The 24,764-nt window shown below is 40.8% G+C and overlaps 1 protein-coding gene across 1 annotated transcript; it reads left to right on the top strand.

Moving 5' to 3' along the window:
• The first annotated feature begins 48 nt into the window (after nucleotides 1-48).
• LOC115164274 (vacuolar protein sorting-associated protein 37B) lies at nucleotides 49-23,263 on the top strand. Its single transcript, XM_029716583.1, has 4 exons — nucleotides 49-283; nucleotides 8,879-9,050; nucleotides 19,708-19,790; nucleotides 20,128-23,263. Exons 1-4 carry the CDS (start codon nucleotides 179-181, stop codon nucleotides 20,596-20,598), a joined length of 831 nt encoding a protein of 276 aa, XP_029572443.1. The 5' UTR covers nucleotides 49-178; the 3' UTR covers nucleotides 20,599-23,263.
• The last annotated feature ends 1,501 nt before the right edge of the window (nucleotides 23,264-24,764 follow it).

Genomic DNA, 24,764 nt, shown 5'->3' with positions numbered 1-24,764 from the left:
ACGTCATATATCCCCACCTCCAATCCTGAGCCAGAGACACACAGCTTCCGGTTACAGTCTAGCTTTCTCGCTTTTTCAGCCAAGCGGTTTATTCTTCGGAGCGCGTGAGAGTGGAGGTGCTTGCTTCAACGAAGGGGATCTGAGGGGAAGAAAGGATCTTAAGACAGATGTGACAGAAATGTCTGCTTTTTGGAACAAGTTTAGCTCCTACTCGATGACGCAGCTCAACGAAATGCTTGAAGATGATGACAAACTTAACAAAATTATTCAAGAAATGGAAGAGGTAAGCTACTGTAACAAATTCCCGAATCACTTGGGTTTACTGCCGCAATGTTTACATTTTTCAAGCCTTTTGTTTTGCTTTTGCCAGCATGCAGGGTAGGTAATTAACGAATCATTTAGTGAATGTCGTGAATGACGTTACATACTTTCCAATACATCGTTTTTCAACCTTTAGTGCGTGGACAGATAACGTTACAGTAGACTACCGTCAATGTCAGGTGTTTTTTGTTTGTTTGATAAAAATGTTTACTTTTTGAGACCTTTTAGAATTTTGCTGTCTAACTCGAAGTAGCAAACCTTCCTGGAACTCGAGATGCTTTGCCACATTGTTGCCACAAAAGAAACAAACACTGTTACATTGTCAGCGAGTGACAGTAACATATCAATATTGCTGCAGAGAAAATGTATAGTATCCATGCTTGTCTTGGCAGCAGACTGATCAGCAATATATTTTGGAAGAACCTTACTTGCAGAACACTTCCTCTCTGGGTGTGTCAACGGGTATTATGGTTGGTGACAAAGCAAAAATACAGTATGCAGTAATGACACGACATACAGTTCAGGAGGTCAGAGGTTCCGTTTATGAACATTCAATTACAAGACCCAATAGGGCAAGTGTTCATATTTTTATTTTTGTTTAAATTGGCACAATGTCAAGGTCATGCACCTCAGCCACGTTATCTTGTATAACCAGCTGCCTTTTTAGTCATAACGGAACCTTGAATTAAGTTTGGTAACGCAACTGGCTATAAAGTCACTGATGACAACAATCATGAAATTGTCAGCTGCTGAATGAACTTTGCTGCCAGCTGTGCCGAGTCATTACTTTCAGTATGGTAGTTTATTTGTTAGATTATCTTTAATATAAACTTCTCCATTGTATATTATTGATGCTTGCTTATTAGGGAAGCAGGTAGCCTAGTGGTTAGAGCGTTGGGCCAGTAACCGAAATGTTGGTGGATCGAATTCCTGAGCTGACAAGGTAAAGTCTGTCGTTCTGAACAAGGCAGTTAACCCACTGTCCCAAGGCCGTCATTGTAAATAAGAAATTGTTCTTAACTGACTTGCCTAGTTAAATAAAACATTCCACAGACTAAGTTCTCAGAGTTCTCCTTGGGCAGGACTTCTGGTAGCACACCTGAGACAACAACAAGCTGCGAGGGTGAATTTACATAGTTGTTCCTGGACAATTCCATAGATCCATCTGTAGGGGAAAGGAGAATTCTATGTAAGCTGTAAGGTCTTTAACTGACCTTGTAAATTAATAAAGGAAACCAGCTAGCATTGATTTGCATGTGTCTCGATACCAGAGAACTGCTTTTTATAGTCCCAGTTAAGATTTTATTCCTCCCTGTATCTGATTCTAGCTGCCAATGGTTTCGTTTTTCTTTCTAGCTGCCAATGGTTTTGTTTTCCTCACTTTGTGGCAGTGGAGTGAAATGACAAAGGGCTTGATATCACAGCTGATTGCTGTAGGTTACCAGCCATAGATTGTTATTTTTTCCCTCATAAATCTACACACAATAGCCAATAATGACAAAGCGAAAACAGGGTTTTAGAATTTTTTGCAAATGTATTAAGAATAAAAAAAAGGAATCATCTTATTTATGTAAGTATTCAGACTAGGGATGCGCGATATATCGGTGAGCTAAAAATGGCAACATTGGCATCGGCCCGATGTCTAGTTTAACCTCTCTCGGGTATGTGGGACGAAATCGTCCCACCTAGTCAACAGCCAGTGGAATCGAGTGGCGCGATATTCAAAAACCTTAAATGCTATAACTTCAATTTCTCAAACATAGGACTATTTTACACCATTTTAAAGACAAGACTCTCGTTAATCTAACCACATTGTCCGATTTCAAAAAGGCTTTACAACGAAAGAAAAACATTAGATTATGTCAGGAGAGTACCCAGCCAGAAATAATCACACACCCATTTTTCAAGCTAGCATATAATGTCACAAAAACCAAAACCACAGCTAAATGCAGCACTAACCTTTGATGATCTTCATCAGACGACACTCCTAGGACATTATGTTATACAATACATGCATGTTTTGTTCAATCAAGTTCGTATTTATATCAAAAAACAGCTTTTCACATTAGCATGTGACGTTCAGAACTAGCAAACATACCGAAAACTTCCGGTGAATTTACTAAATTACTCACGATAAACGTTCACAAAAAAACATAACAATTATTTTAAGAATTATAGATACAGAACTCCTTTATGCAATCACGGTGTCAGATTTTAAAATAGCTTTTCGGCAAAAGCACATTTTGCAATATTCTGAGTAGATCGCTCGCCATCACGGGCTAGCTAATTTGACACCCACCAAGTTTGGCGTTCACTAAACTCAGAATTACTATAAGAAAAATTGGATTACCTTTGCTGTTCTTCGTCAGAATGCACTCCCAGGACTTCTACTTCATCCACAAATGTTGTTTTGGTTCAAAATAATCCATAGTTATGTTCAAATATCCTCTGTTTTGTCCGTGCGTTCAGGTCCCTATCCGAACGGTGACGCGCCGGCGCGTATCGAGACAAAAATAATCGAAATATTCCATTACCGTACTTCGAAGCATGTCAAACGCTGTTTGAAATCAATTTTTATGCGATTTTTTTTTCGTAAAATTGCGATAATATTCCGACCGGGAGACGTCGTTTTCGTTCAAAGAAGAAAATGGACTCTACACGTGCACGCGCGCCCCCGTTTCATTGTTCTCAGATCGACCACTTTCCAAATGCGCTACTGTTTTTCAGCCAGGGACTGCAGAGTCATCATTCCCCATTCTGGCGCCTCGAACCTTCAGCTCCCTCCACAGATTTTCTATTGGATTAAGGTCTGGAGACTGGCTAGGCCACTCCAGGACCTTAATGTGCTTCTTCTTGAGCCACTCCTTTGTTGCCTTGGCCGTGTGTTTTGGGTCATTGTCATGCTGGAATACCCATCCACGACCCATTTTCAATGCCCTGGCTGAGGGAAGGATGTTCTCACCCAAGATTTGACAGTACATGGGCCCCATCCATCGTCCCTTTGATGCGGTGAAGTCGTCCTGTCCCCTTAGCAGAAAAACACCCCCAAAGCATAATGTTTCCACCTCCATGTTTGATGGTGGGGATGGTGTTTTTGCGGTCATAGGCAGCATTCCTCCTCCTCCAAACACGGCGTCAATCTTGGTTTCATCAGACCAGAGAATCTTGTTTCTCATGGTCTGAGAGTTCTTTAGGTGCCTTTTTGGCAAAATCCAAGTGGATTCGGAGCACACTCTTAAAGGGAGTGCTCCTAACCTCAGCTTGTTACCTGTAAAAAAGACACCTGTTCACAGAAGCAATCAATCAATCAGATTCCAAACTCTCCACCATGGCCAAGACCAAAGAGCTCTCCAAGGATGTCAGGGACAAGATTGTAGACCTACACAAGGCTGGAATGGGCTACAAGACCATCGCCAAGCAGCTTGGTGAGGTGTCAACATTTGGTGCGACTATTCGCAAATGGAAGAAACACAAAAGAACTGTCAATGTCCCTCGGCCTGGGGTTCTATGCAAGATCTCACCTCGTGGGGTTGCAATGATCATGAGAACAGTGAGGAATCAGCCCAGAACTACACGGGAGGATCTTGTCAATGATCTCAAGGCAGCTGGGACCATAGTCACCAAGAAAACATTTGGTAACACACTACGCTGTGAAGGACTGAAATCCTGCAGCGCCCGCAAGGTCCCCCTGCTCAAGAAAGCACATATACATGCCCGTCTGAAGTTTGCCAATGAACATCTGAATGATTCAGAGGACAACTGGTGAAAGTGTTGTGGTCAGATGAGACCAAAATGGAGCTCTTTGGCCTCAACTCGTTGTGTTTGGAGGAGGAGGAATGCTGCCTATGACCCCAAGAACACCATCTCCACCGTCAAACATGGAGGTGGAAACATTATGCTTTGGGGGTGTTTTTCTGCTAAGGGGACAGGACAACTTCCCTGCATCAAAGGGACGATGGATGGGGCCCATGTACTGTCAAATCTTGGGTGAGAACATCCTTCCCTCAGCCAGGGCATTGAAAATGAGTTGTGGATGGGTATTCCAGCATGACAATGACCCAAAACACATGGTCAAGGCAACAAAGGAGTGGCTCAAGAAGAAGCACATTAATGTCCTGGAGTGGCCTAGCCAGTCTCCAGACCTTAATCCCATAGAAAATCTGTGGAGGGAGCTGAAGGTTCGAGTTGCCAAACGGCAGCCTCGAAACCTTAATGACTTGGAGAAGATCTGCAAAGAGGAGTGGGACAAAATCCCTCCTGAGATGTGTGCAAACCTGGTGGCCAACTACAAGAAACGTCTGACCTCTGTGATTGCCAACAAGGGTTTTGCCACCAAGTACTAAGTCATGTTTTGCAGAGGGGTGAAATACTTATTTCCCTCATTTAAATGCAAATATTTTTATAACATTTTCTACATGTTTTTCTGAATGTTTTTGTTGTTATTCTGTCTCTCACTGTTCAAATAAACCTACCATTAAAATTATAGACTGATCATTTCTTTGTAAGTGGGCAAACGTATAAAATCAGCAGGGGATCAAGTACTTTCTCCCCCCACTGTACATGTGTGCCACGCTTGTCGCGTCATACCCAAGAAGACCTGAGACTGTAATCGCTGCTAAAGGTGCTTCAACGACGTACTGAGTAAAGGGTGTGAGTAATTATGTAAATGTTATATTTCCGGGGTTTTTCTTGATACATTTTGCAAAAATTTCTAAAACTGATTTTGCTTTGTCATTATGGCTATTGTGTGTAGATTGAGGGGAGAAAAAAACGATTGAATCCATTTTATAATAAGGCGGTAACGTATCAAAATGTGACAAAAGTCAAGGGGTCTGAATACTTTCCCAAATGCCTTCTATTTTCCCCGCTGCTCACATGGATTCGTTAGAAGGGAGTGTGACAAAGAAACACACCTTATGACTGAGAGAAATTAGTTCTCAACATACGTCCTTCAGACTGGAATTTGGCATTACCTGATTTGACATGCTATCTTTGTATTATTTATTGAGATGCTTAGTCTTCAGGTTAAAATGACCAAATTACTTTTAGGAATATTTTAATAGTTGTGTCCTTTTCAACAATTATGAAAAAAATTGGTTGCACCTCGATTCATGTTGGTTGAGCACCCTCTGCTTCTTTCCTAATTACTTTTAGCAACATATAATTTTAAGGAAAGTTCTTTATTGGTGTGTGCATTGCTTTTTATACAGTTCTTCCGAAGAATAATAGCATGTGGAAAATGTCCCCCCCCCCCCTGCATTTAACCTTTTTTACGCCTGGTCCCTGTAAGAATATGGTTGATTAGCCCTGACGTACAGTAAGTAAGTACACTGTACTGCTCCGGTATGGAAATGCATTGAATGCATACCTGTATATATGGACCCTTTTACACTGCATGCTAGCTAACCAACCACTCTTTTTCACATTTGGAATACACACTCGCACACCTGCTCACTCTTTGTATGCAAATGGAGTTCAATGGGTGTGTGTTCCTATCATCTCAAATAACCAGAACCATGTCACTGCCTCTCGCTGGAATCACATGAAACTCTTCTCTATGGCCAACCTTGGTTAATATCATAGCTACATACTGACAGTTCATATTTGTCTGTCAGTCCTGGCATGTGTGTGCCGTGCCAGGAGATATAAACCCCTTGTCCCAAGTTAACAGCAGTGCGTTATCATTTTACTGCACTCTCTAATGGCATGTTTGGATTGTGTGCCTGCGTGCGTGAATGTACATGGCAGTCGGGGACAAACAGGAGCTATAGCTGCCAGACTGGTCTTGGTTAGTGCAGTTGCTGGGCCTGATCAATCTTCAACTCAACACAGCCAGGTAAGAATACCATATCAAGCAACTAAAGTTCCTTTTCAGCAAATGTAACAGGGAGTATTTCAACACTTGGTGGCGGTTGACCTAGTTCTCCATCACCACATGATGTGCCCGCTGATTAACTTTGTGTTTTGACATTTCACATGTGGAGTGAATTTGAGATTAAGCCGACTTTGTACAGTCATTCAGCCCCTCTGTGAATTCCTTCCATGATCAGTCAGTAGGCAAATCCTCCCTTTCAGTAGAGCGCTGTAGAGAGATGTATTGTCACTTTGAAGTGATTGTGATTCAAAAAGGAAATGGAAGGAAGGAAAATAACATAACCGCAGGTATGAGCCAGTGTCACTTAGTTGGGAAACTGTGATTTGCAGATATGTAGCTAGACCTACACCAGGCCTGACATTGAGACATGTCCTCTATATCTTGCTCCCTGTTTGGCAGAGCTCTAGAATAGAATCATCTCATGGACTGAGCTCCAGAGGAGGCGCTGAATGAAAACCCTCTGTTTGGGTGTGATGCTGGCTGCTGATGCGGCCTCTGGCACTCTGAGCTGTGGTTCTGTATTCATAGTGCTGATCTAGGATTAAGTCCTCCCTGGCCATGCTGTCTTATTTCATAATAACGCCATTGTGTTAAATGGAGGGGTGTGAAGAAAAAATGAATTTATTGAACACAGTATGTTTGTTGTGACGATTTTGGTGTTCCCTCTAGTATTCTTCCCTCATATACTGTCACTGTGAACAGAGAAAGTGGAGAGTTTTTCTGAAAGCATTTCCTTCCCCCGCAAAATGTTTTTGGTTGGACAGAATAAGCCTGCCATTATGGATGCTATTTAAGGGCCTACTTTTTTCGGTGCACGGTGTTGGAGTGGCTAATTGACACGTGTTTCTGTTCTTCGGAAGTTAGTTGTATGGCTTTGTTTGGTCAGCTCAGGACGTGGCGGAAGCAGAAAAGCACAGTCGTAATAAGTGTATTTAGCCTCTGGCCTTGTCTGAAATGTTGTTTTCTCTCTGTCACCCTCCAACCCACAGCCCAGCGGCCAAAGCCCACACAGCTGTCTGGTTTCTGTCTTTCTGTTACAAGATATTCCGTTTTGGAAGTAGTGTTCTACATAGTAGGTTAGTTTATGTATTTTCAGAGCTGGGTCACATGATTCTATTCACGCCCAAGCAACTTGCTATTTCTGTCCTTGGAGAAAATGTAGCTTGATGCGACTGTGAATTTGAGTCATGTGGGAAAAGATCTTGAATGGTTAGTTAGTCATCAGCCACTGTTTAGGTTCTTGGCTCAAATTAAACTCCATATTCATATTTTCTTCACTTGACTAATTTGAGTTTATTTTTTTGACATAATCCACATGCCGTGGGCGTGTTGTGAGAAGTCACACAGCGGGTTCTAGCTTTGAGTGTTGACAGGACAGGCACAAGATCTGATCCCTACCCATCCTGGTGTTGCCTTATACAAACACAATGTATCTACATGTTTTACCATGTGTGTCTTTTATACTGTGTCATACAATGTGTCTTAAAATGGAACTGACAGTGTTTTAACTACTTTGCAGATATGAAACACAGGCAATCAGTCAAATATCAAATTCCCAAATATCAAATTCCCAGTTTATGCTACAAAACCAACTATATACGAGGTTTTAAAAATAGGTTCTATTTGACTCAAAATTCCATGATGTAGAGTAAGGCATTTTTGGCAGAATAGATGGATAGAGTTCAATGCATGATTAATATAATTCGCTAATACATTATTTGGAAGTCCAAAAAACATTGCTATCAGGTTATAAATCACAGCTGACCTGGTACATTGTTTGCTGCCTCCACCCATTCAGGATGCATGGTTTGTTTCAATGAAATATTTTGGACAAAAACTGACAAATGTAACCAAGGCTGGGAATGTCAATACAATCAAACAGCAAGGACAGTGACCACAAGTCAATCATATCATGGCCAATAGGTTAACGTATCTATTCATTTAGGTCTTTATTTAGCAAGCTTGATTAAAACACGAAGCCTACTTTAGCTAGCTAGCTAGCTAGCTAGCTAGCTAGCTAGCTAATGGGAGGTTGTCAGCTTTTTCCCCCCTCATTGTTTTTTGGTGGCTACAGCTAGAGATGCAGGTGTCATTTGGTTAGCTAGCAAGAAATGGGTATCACTTTGCTAGCTAGCTATGCTGAACTTGAACAACTATTATCCACAGTTAGCATGCATATCTCTTAGTTGTCAATCAAATGTATTTGGCATTGATCAAATGGGCAGGCAGGCAATTCCCATTCAGTTGTCACTGCCTGTAAACACATAGTCCAGTTCAAAGTGAATGATAGCAGGCCTGTGTGGCAACTAGCTTATTTGCATATATGCCTACTGTAGCTCTGATTGGATATGGTGCACCGGTCTGTGTAGGATCCGGTCCTGGACAAGACTAACAGTTTTTATTACGTTTAATTTACTGCAGTGTCTATTAATTGTCCGAACGCATGGCCACTTTCCCACAATATTGCTGTAGAATTTTACAAATGCCTTACTCTGTCATTACCAAACGTTCTGTGAATGTTTGAAAACGTCAACATGAAGATATCTAAGTGCTCGCTTGTCAGAAAGGAGTCATATTCTTCCTGGGGGTGTACTGTATCTGAGCAGATTTCTATAAGATTTCATGTTGCTTATTAAACACTGTCAGTTTCACTTCGTGTGTGGGTCTTAATGTGTGTTGTAGATGCAGGAGGTGCAGCAGTTCAAGGAGATGATCCTGGCCAGTAACCGGAGCCTGGCAGAGCAGAATCTTCAACTGCAGCCCAGCCTGGAACACCAGAAGAGCCAGCTCACCAAATGCTACGGCTCACTACAGGAGAGCTTTGAGGCCTACCAGGTCCACAAGTCCAAACTAGGTAACGCATGTTCACTTGTCTGCAGAATTTGAGTACATTTCATTATACATTGAGTTTAGAAAACCGTAAGAACACCTGCTCTTTCCATGACATAGACTAACTGGGGGTGGGGGTGTGCAACTCCATAAGAGAAGTACCAAAACCCCCTAAAACACACAAACCTCCCCAAAGCAACAAAAGAAGTTTGACAACCCTGTCCTATTTTGGACCACCCCACATTATGGACCGTCCCTTACAATGAAAAAGCAAGGTATTTTTTTGTAAAAATGATATATTTATATTATATTATATATATATATATATATATATATATATAACATATTTCTAATGTTTATCATAGAAAGAATGTAGCCAGCTACATTTCCTAATGTTTTGCTTAAAGTTAATTTAGCTTTTTTAGTACCGGAGAAAAGTACAGTGGCAAGAAAAAGTGTGTGAACCCTTTGGAATTACCTGAACTTCTGCATAAATTGGTCATACAATTTCATCTGATCTTCATCTAAGTCACAACAATAGACAAACAGTCTGCTTAAACTAATAACGCACAAAAAATTATACATTTTCATGTCTTTATTAAACACACTGTGTAAACATTCACAGTGCAGGGTGGAAAAAGTATGTGAAACCTTAGATTTATTAACTGGTTGACCCTCCTTTGGCAGCAATAACCTCAACCAAACGTTTTCTGTAGTTGCGGTTCAGACCTGCACAACGGTCAGGAGGAATTTTGGACCATTCATCTTTACAAATCCGTTTCAGTTCAGCAATATTCTTAGGCTGTCTGGTGTGAATCACCCTCTTGCGGTCATGCCACAGCATCTCAATCGGGTTGAGGTCAAGACTCTGACTGGGCCACTCCAGAAGGTGTATTTTCTTCTGTTGAAGACATTCTGTTGTTGATTTACTTCTGTGTTTTGGGTTGTTTTCCTGTTGCATCACCCAACTTCTGTTGAGCTTCAATTGGCGGACAGATTGCCTTACATTCTCCTGCAAAATGTCTTGATAAACTTGGGAATCCATTTTTCCGTCTGATAGCAAAGCAGCTCCAAACCATGATACTCCCTTCACCATACTTTACAGTTGGGATGAGGTTTTGATGTTTTGCTGTGCCTTTTTTTCTCCACACATTGTTGTGCGTTTCTTCCAAACAGCTCAACTTTAGTTTAATCTGTCCACAGAATATTTTGCCAGTAGCACTGTGGAATATCCTGATGCTCTTTTGTGAACTTCAGACGTGCAGCAATGTTTTATTTGGACAGCAGTGGCTTCTTCCGTGGTGTCCTCCCATGAGCACCATTCTTGTTTAGTGTTTTACGTATCGTAGACTAGTCAACGTTGATGTTAGCTAAAGACTTACAGAAATCTCTGGAACATGCTGACACTCTAGGATTCTTCTTAGCCTCATTGAGCTGTGCTGTGCTCTTGCAGTCCTTTGCAGGATGGCCACTCCTAGGGAGAGTAGCAAGAGTGCTGAGCTTTCTCCATTTATAAACAATTTGTCTTACTGTGGACTGATGAACATCAAGGCTTTTAGAGATACTTTTGTAACCATTTCCAGGTTTTTGCAAGTCAACAATTCTTAATCTTGGTTCTTCTGAGATCTCTTTTGTTCGAGGCATGGTTCACATCATGCAATGCTTCTTGTGAATAGCAAACTCAAATTTTGTGAAGGTTTTTTATAAGGCAGGGCAGCTCTAACCAACATCTCCAATCTCGTCTCAATGATTGTACTCCAGGTTAGCTGACTCCTATTAGCTTTTCGAGAAGTCATTAGCCTAGGGGTTCACATACTTTTCCCAACCTACACTGTGAATGTTTAAATGATGTATACAATATAGACAAGAAAAATACAATTTGTGTGTTAGTTTAAGCACACTGTCTGTTGTGACTTAAATGAAGGTCAGATCTATTTTTATGACCAATTTCATGCAGAAATCCAGATAATTCCAAAGGGTTCACATACTTTTTCTTGCCACTGTAGCTACACAATCAGCAGACATCAGGGTTGTCTGCTGATTGAATACCCATTTATGAATTCTCACCCGAGTGGAGAAGTGCAACTGAACATTTTTCTGATGCTGAGAAGAATTACATTAAGAAGCGTTTTAGGTCTGAGTTTACAAAACGCAGCATGATATTTCTTATGTTTTTTTTTTTTTTTTTTCCCTGCTCGGAAAACAAAATTCTTCGTTAACGTGACCCCTAAGTTTAACTTGCTACTTATCTAAGTGACTGACCGAATAAATAAGGTAATCGGGCATCAGAATGTGTTAGCTTTCTGCAGTGTTTGAGACGTCAAAGCCCTTTTGGATGAGTAATTTTTGTTCTCACCCATCTACACACAATACTCCATAATGACAAATTGAAAACATGTTTATTGAAATTTTTGCAATTTATTGAAAATGAAATACAGAAATATCTAATTTACATACAGTAAGTATTCACACCCCGAGTCGATACTTTGTAGAGGCAACTTTGGCAGCGATTATACACTACCTTTCAAAAGTTTGGGGTCACCTTAGAAATGTCCTTGTTTTTGAAGTGAAAATCAAAACATTTTTGTTCATTAAAATTACATCAAATTGATCAGAAATACAGTGTAGACATTGTTCATGTTGTAAATGACTATTGTAGCTGGAAACGACAGATAAGGGAAAAAAAGTAATATCTATATAAGCGTACAGAGGCCCGTTATCAGCAACCATCACTCCTGTGTTCCAATGGCGTGTTGTTAGCTAATCCAAGTTTATCATTTTTAAAAAGGCTAATTGATCATTAGAGAACCCTCTTGCAATTATGTTGTGGGTTCGATTACAGGCTCAAAATGTCCAGAAATAAAGACATAAAGACCTTTCTTCTGAAACTCGTTAGTCTATTCTTCTGAATGAAGGGATGTGGATGGACACCCCCTTCAACATGCATGCTATAAACAGACCAAACTCATCTTGTCTCCTCTTATCTTTAGTTGATGTGAATGTGTTTTACTCAATAATTTCGATCAATGGTGAGCTCACCCGTGATGTAATTAATTATAAATAGTAATTGCTATTAGCTCATTCATATTGTAGTTTCTGTCAGCCGAGAGTTATAAAAATATGACCGCTTGTGTTATGTCAATCTTTCCTCAGTTAGTGCTAGGATAAATGTAGCCTACATTTTTTTTCTCAGTTTGGATGATTGTGTTACGCTGTAGCTACTTCTGTGAATGTCTGAGCATTGCATCAAAAATAAACTTCTCACATTCTGGACAAACCTTCTTAGGACTGTGTTTGTGCAAAATGTTTCTGAATAAACAGTGTGGCCAGCTCAAATGTTGATTGTTGCATGATTCGAAACTGGATGTTCTAAATAAGCATTCTAATCACACCGGTTTGATCGTACGCTACAGGGACCACTGTAGAATGATCACACCCGTGTGTTGGTACATGTGAAAAGGTTAGTCACTATTGGCTTTATGGTAAAATCCCTGAGCAGTTTCCTTCCTCCCCGGCAACTGAGTTAGGAAGGATGACTATCTTTGTAGTGACGGGATTTTGATACACCATCCAAAGTCAAATTAATAACTTTACTGTGCTCGAAGGGATATTCAATGTCAGATTTAAAAAAAAAATGTACTGTACATTTTTTAAAATAGTTTACCCATTCCAATAGGTGGCCTTGTTTTGTGAGGCATTGGAAAATCTCCCTGGTCTTTGTGGTTGAATCTGGGTTTGAAATTCACTGCTTGATTGAGGGACCTTTTAAAAATATCTGTATTTGTGGGGTACAGAGATGAGGTAGTTATTCAAAAGTCATGCTAAACGCTATTGCACAGAGTGAGTGCATGCAACTTATTATGTGACTTGTTAAGCAAGTTTTTACTCCGGAACTTATTTAGCTTTGCCACAACAAAGGGGTTGAATACTTTTTGACTCAAGACATTTTCATAGTGGAATTTTGTATTAGTTAATTCCACTTTGACATTATGGGGTATTGTGTGTATGTAGGCCAGTGACATTTTTTTCATCAATTATAAATCCAGGCCATAAGACAACAAAATTGGCAAAAAGTCAAGGGGTGTGAATAATTTCTGAACTCACTGTAAGTTTAACTTTATGAGCTGGATTGCCTGTCTATGCAACTTGTTTATTTTAATTTGTGCTCGTTAGCTAAATATGCTATCAGCCTCCATGGAAATGTGCTATTACTTGTGCTAAATTTGTTAGCATTCTAGTAATAGATGCCTAATGGGCATATTTTGCGGGGGGTTTTGGTGCCCCCTTGTGTAATAAGCTGGTAATACCGTAAATCATGGATGAGAGAAGGACGATATGAAAATCTGTATATTGTCCAACCCTATTAATTGTGATGGCTTAATGGTTTGAAAAGGTTACATGCCTATTATCTGGATTGCCAAATCAGTTGACAACTCATTCTGAACTTTTGAACATTCTTTACTGTCATGGATATTTTGAGACGGTAGTTACAATGTTTTTCTCTTGTTTGTTCTTCCATTGACACGCAGACCTGACCAGTTTCTCCATTTACTGATTTTTTTTTTTTCAATTTTATTTTTCCCCCCATTAGAAGGTGCCCGGGGCCAAATAGTGGCCTTAGAGCATTTGTAATTTTCCTTCCCACAGTAGCTGATCTCTGCCAGTATTGAGCAGAATACAGCATTGACTTAGATCCCAGCTATACTGCAGTAGGAGACAGGTAGAGAGTACTGTATACCCCCATACTGGCACACCTTAACAGCACTTTGTGTGGAGTGAGTAATAAGTTGAGTGCTGATACCTATGACCTGGTATGACGCAACGGTTGCCAGTGAAGCCACTCTGAACAGCATGCCAATATTTCATTACTTACTTTGTTCTAGTGGGTGTAGTTTAGCACTCACTGATGAAGTTGGTTTAACCTTGTATTCTCCTGTAGTCAAAGGAGCAGTGATTTGGAACTCCCCAGGGCATGTACACTGCCATTTTCCATCTTGTAGTTGAACAGACTTTCTGCCTCCTGTTGTACACAGAAGATGGTATTATGCTTTTATATTCCCATGCTCTGTTTGTGTGGCCGTTAGGCTATTTCATGGAATGGAGTAAACAAATAAACTGCGACAGACAGCGCCTGGCCTCCTGCCATTCGTTTGTTGAATGCGAGCAGGCTTTTGTCAAATGTAGATTTCCCTGTGTGCTGGCTGTCCTAGCAGCAGATGCCTGGGAAGGACAGAGCAGAACAGCACTACTGCGTCCCAAATGGCAGCCTAGGTTTTTGGCCTTTCTCAGGAGTTTTTCCTAGGGAGTTTTTCCCAGCCACCGTGCTTCTTTCACATGCATTGCTTGCTGTTTGGGGTTTTAGGCTGGGTTTCTGTACAGCACTTTGAGATTTCAGCTGATGTACGAAGGGCTATATAAATAAATTTGATTTGATTTGATTTATTTCCTATGTAGTAAACTATATATAGGAAATAGGGTGTGTCATTTGGGACGCATCCCACAGCAAAAAAAAAATCATGGTCTCCAAGCACAATCAACCCAGTATTGTTTGATTTGTGTGTTTCCTTTTGTATACAGTGACTCCCCCACCGATCCTTCAAGGCAATGCCAAAGGGGGTTCTTCAGAAGAGACTCCTATACTGGCAGTGAGTGGGAGCCAGGATGACAGGACAGACTCTGCTCCCCTGCCCCTTATTACAGCAGTCCACAGTGAGCCATTGTGCTGCTGGGCATGTGAGAGCCAAACGGTGCCAGAGGGAAAGAGGGAGGTAGGGATAGAGAGGGGGAAAGGGCGAGGGAGAGAGGCCAAAAACTCTCCCTCAAACTATCAGTGGAGACTGGTCTGTATCCATTACTAAATGGCAGTCTCATGATCCCTGGGTCCAAGGTGTGTGTGTGTGTGTGTGTGTGTGTGTTCCTCGCTGGTCTTTCAGAGGTAGAGAATCATTCCATTGTGTGGAGGAGTGCTGATACTCCTGTGAGTGTCATTTTGCTGGCGCCTTTGCTGGAGCCATAGTGGGTGGAGAGACACTTGCAGTGCCAGAAGAGGAGCTTCCATCATCCTGACACCTCAGAATCAACTTTATTTGCCAAGTACATTTACACATACTCAGAATTTTACTTGGTGATATGGTGCTAGTGATAGAGAACATTTAGAGACAGAATACAAACAGTGGAGTTTAAGCAAATTTTGCATACATTATATACAACTACGTAGAGTGAGCATAGAGTTATAAGAGAATGAACAGATATCCAAATATACAGTGGGTATACGATTGATATACAGTACCGTAATTTCCGGACTATTAAGCGCACCTGAATATAAGCCGCACCGAATTAAAATGTTTTATTTATTTTGAACATAAATAAGCCGTACATGTCTATAAGCCGCAGGTGCCTACCGATACATTGAAACAAATTAATTTTACACAGGCTTTAACGAAACACGGCTTGTAACAAAAATAAATAGGCTGTAACGAAACACGGCTTGTAACAAAAAATAAAAAATTAGCAGTAAGCTTTAGTTGTCTTTTTGCACTGAGTCAATTCCTCACGCTGCTGTTTCCAACGTCCTATCATCGACTCATTAAGACCAAGCTCCCGTGCAGCAGCTCTATTTCCTTTTCCAACAGCCAGATCAATCGCCTTCAACTTGAAAGCTGCATCATATGCATTTCTCCGTGTCTTTGCCATGATGAGGGTGACAAAATGACTACTGTAATCAGAATAATGGGAAGTTTGAGATCGCTCGATTTAATCTAAACAGTAAACAAAAAAGTTGTTTGACCTTAACCCGTTCGGCAATTTCATTGGTCTAATGAAAGGTTCATGCCGCCAAAAAACTGAGAAAAAAAAATTGAAAGCGGGAAAAATCCATATATTAGCCGCGTCATTGTTTAAGCCGCGAGGTTCAAAGCTGGGGAAAAAGTTGCGGCTTATAATCCGGAATTTACGGTATATTGGATGTACAGATTTACAGTATCAATATATTGTATCTAAATGCAGAGAGAAACAAAATGCAAACGCAGTGTACACCAATGTGGTAACTAGGCTTCTCAAAGCTCTGATGCTGCTGACGGTCATTATTAGCCTACCAAACTTGCTAACTGCCTGGTACTCAACACTCCATTGTCCCTCTAATCACTCTGATATCAATGCAAATGTAATCGAAAATCGAATAAACTTAATGAGAGCCCATGGGGCTTACGTTGCGCAACATTTCTATAGGCTATGCAATTGTGAGAAAATTGTTTTGATGGCCTCTATTAAAAAGAGGAGGATCCCATCAGCTTTCTAGGCCTACTATATTTATTTATCAACTTTCCTAATATTAAGCACATTGCTTTGCTTTACAACAGGAATATAGCTTACCTGGCTGGCATGAAAATGAACCACGGGAAAAGCGTACTCCATTCGCTATTTAAGTATAGATAGCATGTTTTTTTTTCTTCCCCATGCCACTGTTCCAAGACAGTTGCATGATAATAGTTCATTCTAAATCAAAACTAATTTCACACATATATATATATATATATTATTTAGTATGTGTTAAGACAACATTAAATTAAGAATAGTATGATGGGTGACTATTAGCCTATCACTTGTGAATGATGGATGTATTATCACCCGTGAATGATGCCCAGCTTGTGCAGTAAAGCAAGAAACAGCACATGCCTTATTAAAATAATAATTTTGTACTTTCTTCAAATCATAGTCACACACCTCTGTAGCCTAGCCCATGGGTCTATATGTTTTGATAAGGTTTGTATCACAACTAAAGGGGCAAAATAACCTCTTAAAATTAAGCACATTAATCCACTTTATAACCAGTTTAAAACCGAACTGGCGTACCTAGGCTGCGCGTGAGTTTCAAGTTTGTGGAAGAACATTTTCACACAAACAATGCACCTTTATAATAAAGCATTACATGCATAATCGCATTTGCCGTCACTTTCAAGAACGTTTTACCGCTAATTGATTGCAGTTTGTAACATTTGTGCTTGTAGCCTACTGCCGTGTGCGCATTGCTGCGCTTATAATGTGAAGAAATAAACTATTAGGCTATCAACATTTTTAAGCCAAACGTTCTGATCTGTTGCATCAGCCTCTTTGCTTTGAAAACGTTTTTTGATGCAAGTGGTTGTATTAATTTGGGATCTATCACATCCCACAACTGTCCCAGAGTATGTTTGGAATATGTATTTATTGCACAGAAGGACAAGTTGACCAATAGTACAAAAATTGACCTATGCTATGGGGATAGTAGATTGACATAGGCTAGTGTTTTTACTGTTCCTTAGGCCTACTCATCTTGTAGGCTGACAAAGTAGGCTAAATGTGGACATCTTCAATATGCGCCTTGCAATTCGATAAGGGGGGACGTGCGCATTTGTGTCTTAATTCACTTGTAGCATACTTAGCTGAAATGCCTGTGAGAAGGACCGGATCACGTGATGGGCATTTGCTAATAAGAATTGAGACATCTGAGAGCGCTTCGGAGCACGGCAGCCGGGACAAAGGAATTATAACTGTTAGTGGGCACAACGGCCACTTTGGCCGCAAAAGGCATAGATTTTTTAGCGGGAATTACAGCCACACAACCGCTGGGAAATTCAAGTCCTGGTGAGGATATTATCAAGTGCTTGTCAAATTGTGAATGAGAGACAAATCAGAGATCATGCCTTTTCATGCAACTTTTTTCAAATCATCATTAGAGTTCCCATCATGCAACCTAAGAATGTATTAAAAATCTAAACATATAGCCCAGCATTTTGTATCACCACTGAAGTTGCATAAATAACTCAAAATTAAGCATATAGGAGGACCAGTTTCTTTGTTAACCGCTCAACACAGAATAGACGTATGTGTGCACTTCCTTTGAAATCGTTTGGAGAAAATATCCTTTGTATTTTATTAAGCTATGTTCAATTGTATTCTTCATATTATAAAATAATAAGTAATGCCACGGAATTCTACGCAAATCTTGTCTGCTAAATGAACTCATGTAGCCCACAGCCATATTTCATAGCTATATCAGGGCCTAACATAAGGACAACTCATAGTATGCTAGTCTGTTCTTCTGAAATAGACATTTTCTTCATATCATGTTTCTTTAGACCTGTCTAAAATGTATTTATTATGATGACTATATTCAATTGATTTATTATACTTTTTTTTCATGAACGCCACAGCAATGTTCGCTCTAATAATACATGAATGGCTATTTGCATATAGGTCTACTGCAGCTCTGATTTGTTCATGGCGCTGTGTAGATTACGGGCCTGGGGTGGGAGTTTCAGCGATGACCTTTCAGCGGAGGCCCCGGTGCACAACTGAGCAAGAGGACAAGTACATTAGTGTCTAGTTTGAGAAACAGACGCCTCACAAGACCTCAACTGGCAGCTTCATTAAATAGTATCCGCAAAACACAAGTATGCTGGCCTTCTAGGCAGAGTTGCAAAGAAAAGTCATATCTCAGACTGTCCTTGTGAGGCGTCTGTTTCTCAAGGAGTAGTACCAGATCTTCAGTTTCTTGGCAATTTATCGCATGGAATAGCCTTCATTTCTCAGAACAAGAATAGACTGACGAGTTTCAGAAGAAAGTTGTTTGTTTCTGGCCATTTTGAGCCTGTAATTGAACCCACAAATGCTGATGCTCCAGATACTCTACTAGTCTAACGAAGGCCAGTTGTATTGCGTCTTTAATCAGAACAACATTTTTCAGCTGTGCTAACATAATTGCAGAAGGGTTTTCTAATGATCAATTAGCCTTTTAAAATTATAAACTTGGATTAGCTAACACAACATGCCCATTGGAACACAGGAGTGATGGTTGCTGATAATGGGCCTCTGTAGATATTTAAAAAAATCAGCTGTTTCCAGCTACAATAGTCATTTACAACATTAACAATGTCTACACTGTGTTTCTGATCAATTTGATGTTATTTTAATGGATGAAAAATTTACTTTTCTTTCAAAAACATGGACATTTCTAAGTGACCCCAAACTTTTGAAGGGTAGTGTATGTGTGCTGTGACCTGATTGCTTTGGTGTCAGGCCCTGCATGTAAACCCAGCAGCTCCAGCTGGTGTTATTTAACTTTGTCAGCAGACCGACTCCACACAGGAATTCGAACCAGGCTGGCTTCTTGCTCGGCTTCCTTGGAGACTCCCTGACTGTGTCCCAGATGCCACCCTATTCCCTATACAGTGCACTACTTTCGAACAAGACCCACATACACGCAAAGGGGGGGGGGGGGCTCTCACGGGCTGGGAGGAGGAGTTGTGGTTGTTGGCCTCAGTGTAGAGGGAGTAGGGTGCCATTTCAGATGCAGGTTCCAGTCTTAGTTTACCAGTCATTGTGAAAGACCGTCTCTTTGCTCAGATGTTCTGTCCTTGGCTTGGGTGTCAGAGGAGGTTGTTGTAGACAATGAGTGACTGATGGAGATTTAGCTGTATGTGCGCGCACGTTTTCTCTCACTGGTTGACTACTCCCTCATTCTTCTGTAGCAGTCATCATGTGATTTAGTGTCATGTTATTAAGGTCTGCTAATTATTTTCATCAGTACATTTTCAACTGTCCTGTGACTGAGGCGACTGTTTGAGAGGATGAATTATAGTTGCGTTCATAAACAAAATGCTAACTTTTGTCTTGTCCCTTTTTTCTTTCTCTTCTGCTCACAGACCACACCTCTGGGAACAGTTCATTGGACACATTGCTAGCTCTACTGCAGGCAGAGGGAGCCAAGATTGAAGAGGAGACTGAGGTAAGCAGCATGAAAATATCTCTCTCTCTCTTTCTCTCACACACACTCACACACACAGTGTCCTGCCTTCCCTGTTTTTTTTATTTACACTTTGGCCCAGGGGGACTACTATGGCTTATTAATCTAATTCTATGGTCCCTTCTGTTATAAGTAAGGTGGACACCTCTCAGCTTTTTTTTATAGTTCTGTTACTGTCCAATCCTTACAACTTTTCATCATATTTGTATTTATTTTTATAAACAAGTGTTAAAAAAAGGGGAAAAAAGGCATTTGCATGGAATATCCAGAATGTGCTTTATTTTAACGTTTTAAACTGTTCCTGCTTCTTCCTAAAAAGAACATGGCCGACTCCTTCTTGGACGGCGACGTCACCCTGGATACCTTCATAGACTCGTACCAGAGCAAGAGGAAGCTGGCCCACCTCAGGAGGGTGAAGATTGACAAGCTGCAGGAGATGGTGCTGAAGGGCCATAGGCTGCCCCAGGTGCCAGTCTCTTGCTCCCATCCCCAGGAGGTCTCAGCCAGGCCAGCCCCCCTCTATACAGAGGCAAACAACCACTCCCCTGTGCCCCAGCCCAGGAGAGCCCCTCCCCCCCCTCCAGCTCAACAACCCCCAGGTGTAGCCCCCCAGCCTGCTGTCTTGTCCTATCCTGCCATCCCATACCCCCCTATCCCCCCCAGGGCAGCCCACCTTTTGCCCAGTGTCAACCCGGAGCACCAGCACCACTTCATGTCTCAGTGCCCCCCTGTCCTTCCTCAAAGGCCTCCCCCTAGCATGGCCCCGCAGTCTGGCTTCATGATTCAGTAGTGAAGGGGGTACAGTACATGCAGTGGACATGCACTGCAGTCTTGCTGGAACTATCTTCTGTGTTCTGTCAGGCTGTGAGCCTCTGAATATGGCACAATGTAATGCAAAGGGGGTCGACTAACTTAGATTGAAGGCTGGTCTGGGCATGTTCAACTGAAAAACAGAATCGAGTTTGAATTTGCACTCTTCTCACTAGAATCAGCACTCCATTGCTACAACACCCCAGAAATGACTTGACTGACCAGTGCTTGCATCTGAAAAGTTAAATCTCTCAGCGGCAGGGCTTTAGATGTAGTCTAAAGTGAAATTAATGTCAATTTATGGTTAGCTGGCCTCATAAAACTGTGCTGGCCATGACCCCAGTCAGATGAGGCCTATTTTTTTCAGCACTTTATGCCCCTCAGGTGTTTCTTTAGTCCTCCCTCTTCCTCCTCTTCTTGCCCGTTACAGTGAAGGTGCCTCACATCATCTGTCGTGTCTAAAGCGAATGTGGACTAGAGCCATTCATTGTTTCTCATTTGATCTACAGTGTCATTTGTTGTTTTTATATTGTGTAACCAGAGACTTCCCAGAAGACGATGGTAAATCATTTGCAAAATGAATGTCGGACAGACATTTTGAAAGAACTAATTTGTGAGGCGTGTGCATCTCTTCTCCAGCATGGACAGTTGTCAAAAAAGTGTGTGGATCTCATGCCCAATCCAATATGGAGGACAGTCGAATTGGTCTCTGTCGCTCAGGGCAGACATGTGCAAACATGCACATAGTAGGGGTGGGTGGGGGTTGATGTCACAAACACTCTGAAACCTTGGCCTCTTGGTCTTGCCTGCGAAGGATCAGTCATCGCCATATAATCAATTTACCTTAAGTGTTGTTTTAATCAATAATATAATAAGCATACTTGATGCGCAACAGTTTTGGAAAATGATTTTTTTGTCCTTCCATATATCACTCCTTTAATCATTGAATGCTGTTTTCTCTTGGGTACGTTATAAAGCTGATTATCGTCATTGCTGTTGAAACAAGATTAGTCTATTTAAGTTCATTCGGTGATATAACCATATACAGTCCATATCAAATCAAGTATATACTGCAACTAAGCCAGTCATCCACTGTTGTGTGAACAGTAATACCCTCTGTAATTGAAGGTAATTATCACATTGACTGAACAACAAAGACACTGTTATCTTAAAGAGATTATCCGGTGCTTTTATATACTTAGCCAGTAGATCTGAAAGTAGTGCTCATGAGCCAAAAGTGGTCTGCGAAAATGGCGTACTATGTCACATATGTGCACCACGTCATTGCTCTGCTCTGTATGCATCTTGCTAGCTGTCTTTCAAATGGTGAGTGGCTTAAGCTCATTGGCTAGAACTCCAATTGCTAGGGGGCTGGTCCACATGTAGGGAAAATGTTGCACAGCTTCCAGAAAAACATTCTCTTTCAAACTAGGGATTTTGTGGCTAATTGAAGCAAGACAGTAATTCTGTTCATAGATTATGAATGTATGAACTACACATTGACACGTCAATTCCAAAGCCATTTATTGAGAAACCATTGTGTAAAATTACTATTTTCATACTTTCCTGCATCCATTTGTCAGGTTTATACCCATGTTATGGCAGTAGTTTGAGGTGTGCGCATTTTTATGTTTGATCCATATAGATGAAATATCAAAAATAATACAGTACCCATCTAAAATGTTTCTTGCACCATTTTTATTACAAGTACTAATCCTAAAGAAGTCACATCTTAAGAGTGTTTGGTTACCTTGGTCTAAATGCTGCAGTTGTGCACTGTTCGAGCCACTGAGTGCCTACACTGAACTGGACTGATATGGAGGACCACACGGCTTGACTGCTCTTCTGGTCTGGATCACCTTAGTTAGCCCCATCATCAAAGTCTACTTCCCCAGGCTGTTATCATTTGCTGTCTGCAACTGATGTGATGGTGGTGCATGCATGGGGGCAGGAAAGGCTTGAGTCTGTCTGTCTGCCAGGCTTCTTCTCTCCTAACTGGTGCTATGGGTCCGGTGCAGTTTTCTTCTGAACATGTGCCAGAGATATGTCCTTGGGGTGTGTGCCTAATGCTTGTGGTACTCCTACAGCTTATTTGTACCATCAATACGAACTGTGGTTTGCCTGCCCTGAGGTTGATGACCACCATTTATGTTCTTATGCATATCGGTGGTTCGCCAAGACAACAGGGCTCCTATATTTTTAAATGTATCTTAATATCAAACAGAAATGCATCTTTCTGAGAAATTGGCCAAATCGGCGCAATAACAGTTTGCCGTAAGTTAGGTTGAAGAAAAAGCCATATTTATATTTATTTTTCAAATGCAAGAAATGTTATGTATTGTATACCAATTGTTTTGATATACTTTAGCCTACCAGCATTTCAAAATGAAACTAATGATACACTATTAATCATTGTGTGCATGTGTTTATTTGTTTGATTCATTTCAGAGTTTTTCTGCTGTAGCAGTTTGTTTATAATTGGCATTTGTTCTGTTTGTGCTGCTTTAAAATACAGATTGATTTTCAATACTCATGTTCATTGTAATGTTGTAGGTATTTTGGCTTATGAAGATTGTAGAGGTGGTTGATAGTTTCGTAATTCTATTTAAGGGCGGACGGTGAATAAAGAAATTGTTTTTTATTGATGTTGTCTTGAGTTGCCTCACACCAAATCACAGAGCTTGATCTCTGGCGTCAGTTGGCCATTTCAAGTTATTTTTGAATATTAAGGCATGTTCCTACATTAAGTACAAATTGGGGGGGGGTGTATACTCAGTGTACGTTTAGAATTTTCAAACTAGTTTTAATTGGGAAAGCAGATGGTGTTTATCAAAATAAATCACTTTGCATGTGAAAACACAGAATCCTACTCATTACGCCACGTTCTTAACCTGTTACACTTTTGTTTTGAGACGACTTCGCTGTCGAACAGAACGCGGCAAGGTGAGGCAGCCTGCTTCCAAAACGAATGCAATCACTTTTCACACGGTACAAACTACGCCCACCTGGGCCAGATTAATCGAATCCCCTCATTGAATGCAACTTCACAACAAAATACATTGTCACATTTATCTTGATTATGTTAAATGTTATTATAATGAACATTGCAGTTCACTGAGGAAGGTTTTTTTTTTTTTCAATTAATCCAAATTACAATACAGGTGCCAGCCTTGACGGTAAAAGCAGGCTCTGCGGGGTAAATTGAAACAAGACCGCCGTCTAGTGTTGATTTAATGACATTGCTAGTTCTACTTTTGCGGCAAAGGCTAGGGGTTAGTATGATCAGTGGTGTAAAAATACTTTATAAAGAACAACTTAAGTGAATATTTTGGGTGTCTGTACTTTACTATTTATATTTTTACACATAGTATTTTACTGGGTGACTTTTACTTTAATTTTCTATTAATGAACCTTTACTTTTACTGAAGTATGACAATTGGGTACTTTTTCCACCATTGCATATGATGTCCCTTGGTATGATTGATGTCCCACCCTGGGAGAATATTTAGGTGTATATTTTGATGTTCCTGAAATTAAGATATTCTGACCTTCCCAAAAATGAAATTGATAGTGATGGGACAGGTGGGCTGCCTGGTAGATGTGTGCATTGAATATAGCAAATGTATGATTAAGAGAAACAAATTAATTGTTAAACCCAAGGACCTTATAAAACAGGTTATACCAACGACTGTATACCAGTATATGAAAACCTTGCTGGATCAAATCCCCGAGCTGACAATGTACAAATCCGTAATTCTGCCCCTAAGCAATTGCTGTTATGCCACGTTCACGTGCTAGTTGGAACCAAGAAACTCACATTTTTGATTTGCTAACTGAAGAGTCCAAATTTTAGATGTTTGGTTCCAACTGCCGTGTCTTTGTGCGATGCAGAGCAGGTGAATGGATGATCTCCACATGTGTGGTTCCCACCGTGAAACATGGAGGAGGAGGTGTGATCGTGTAGGGGTGCTTTGCTGGTGACACTGTTAGTGATTTATTTAGAATTCAAGGCACACTTCACTAGCATGGCTACCACAGCATTCTGCAGCGATATGCCATCCCATCTGGTTTGCGCTTAGTGGGACTATCATTTGTTTTTCAACAGGACAATGACCCAAAACACACCTCCAGCCTGTGTAAGGGTTA

The sequence above is a fragment of the Salmo trutta genome, chromosome 27 (assembly GCF_901001165.1).
Source record: "Salmo trutta chromosome 27, fSalTru1.1, whole genome shotgun sequence".
NCBI lineage: Eukaryota > Metazoa > Chordata > Actinopteri > Salmoniformes > Salmonidae > Salmo > Salmo trutta.
The sequence above is the reverse complement of the archived record's forward strand: the minus strand, read 5'-3'. Positions and strand labels throughout refer to the sequence as shown.

Coding starts and splice junctions, on each gene's coding strand:
- LOC115164274 (XM_029716583.1), top strand. CDS start 179: ATGTCTGCTTTTTGGAACAAGTTTAGCTCCTACTCGATGACGCAGCTC. Junction 9,051..19,707: donor GGTCCACAAGTCCAAACTAG/GTAACGCATGTT, acceptor TTCTGCTCACAG/ACCACACCTCTGGGAACAGT. Junction 19,791..20,127: donor AGATTGAAGAGGAGACTGAG/GTAAGCAGCATG, acceptor CTTCCTAAAAAG/AACATGGCCGACTCCTTCTT.